The sequence below is a fragment of the Colobus angolensis genome, unplaced genomic scaffold (genome assembly GCF_000951035.1).
Source record: "Colobus angolensis palliatus isolate OR3802 unplaced genomic scaffold, Cang.pa_1.0 Scaffold123, whole genome shotgun sequence".
Lineage (NCBI taxonomy): Eukaryota > Metazoa > Chordata > Mammalia > Primates > Cercopithecidae > Colobus > Colobus angolensis.
This window is the reverse complement of record NW_012113475.1, coordinates 49722-50645: the sequence shown is the minus strand read 5'-3', so window position 1 is coordinate 50645 and position 924 is coordinate 49722. Positions and strand designations below refer to the sequence as shown.

Sequence of the window (924 nt, the reverse complement as noted above, 5' to 3'; positions counted from 1 at the left end):
GAAAGATTAAACTATATTTGAAATAAGTAAATTTTCAGGCAGGAAAATGCTCTATAAAAAGAGCAACCACATATTTTAGGGTTTTAAGGTTTGATAACATTCCATGTGAGTCATTTCTAAGTAATAAAATATAACACTGTCTACACACGCTAAGAAGAAGCAGCCTATTACCTTCCACAATCTATCTGCGAAACTAGGCCATCAATTCTTTCCACAAGTTGTGGACCTCTCTTCTCAGGAGTGGGGCTGTATCCCAGCTGTCCAGAGCTATTGTCTCCAAATGTGAACACTTTCCCATCCTGCTTAGCAAAGGAAGAATCAAATTAATTTCAGGTTTAAAAAGGTAACTAAAAGCTTACTGATTAAGTGTCTTACAAGAGTTAATATGGGAGCACTCTGTGAAACACAAGCTCTACATAAATAGGAGAGATCCTTTATTCTTTCTAATAGTGTATGTTGAGTTAACACATTAAACATGAAAAATCGCTGGGGTCGGGCACAGTAGCTCACACCTGTAATCCCAGCACTTTGGGAGGCCATGGCAGGAGGATTGCTTGAGGCCAGGAGTTTGAGACTAGCCTGGACAATACAGCAAGACCTCATCTCTACACAATTTTTTTTAAAAAAATCATTAGCATTTCCTTAAAAACTGGGCACCTTGGTGATGTATTGTACAGCATGGTGACTAGAGTTAATAATGTGCTTCATATATGAAAATTACTAAGAGAGTAGATCTTAAAGATTCTAACCAGAAAAAAAAGATAATTCTGTGAGGTGATGCATATGTTAACTAGCTTGATTATGGTAATCATTTCACAATGTACACATGGATCAAAACATCATGTTGTCGGTGGCTCAAGCCTGTAATCCCAGCACTTTGGGAGGCCGAGACGGGCGGATCGCGAGGTCAGGAGATCGAGACCA

At 39.0% G+C, this 924-nt stretch overlaps 1 protein-coding gene across 1 annotated transcript in view; it reads right to left on the bottom strand.

Annotated features, from left to right (window-relative positions):
* The window catches only part of HERC6 (HECT and RLD domain containing E3 ubiquitin protein ligase family member 6), a gene marked incomplete at its 5' end in the record, with an annotated part of 84727 nt that overhangs the window by 63639 nt on the left and 20164 nt on the right, over positions 1–924 (bottom strand). The window contains one exon of the mRNA XM_011933031.1: positions 179–299. Coding sequence (XP_011788421.1) covers positions 179–299 — 121 coding nt within the window. The remainder of the gene's footprint in view (positions 1–178; positions 300–924) is intronic.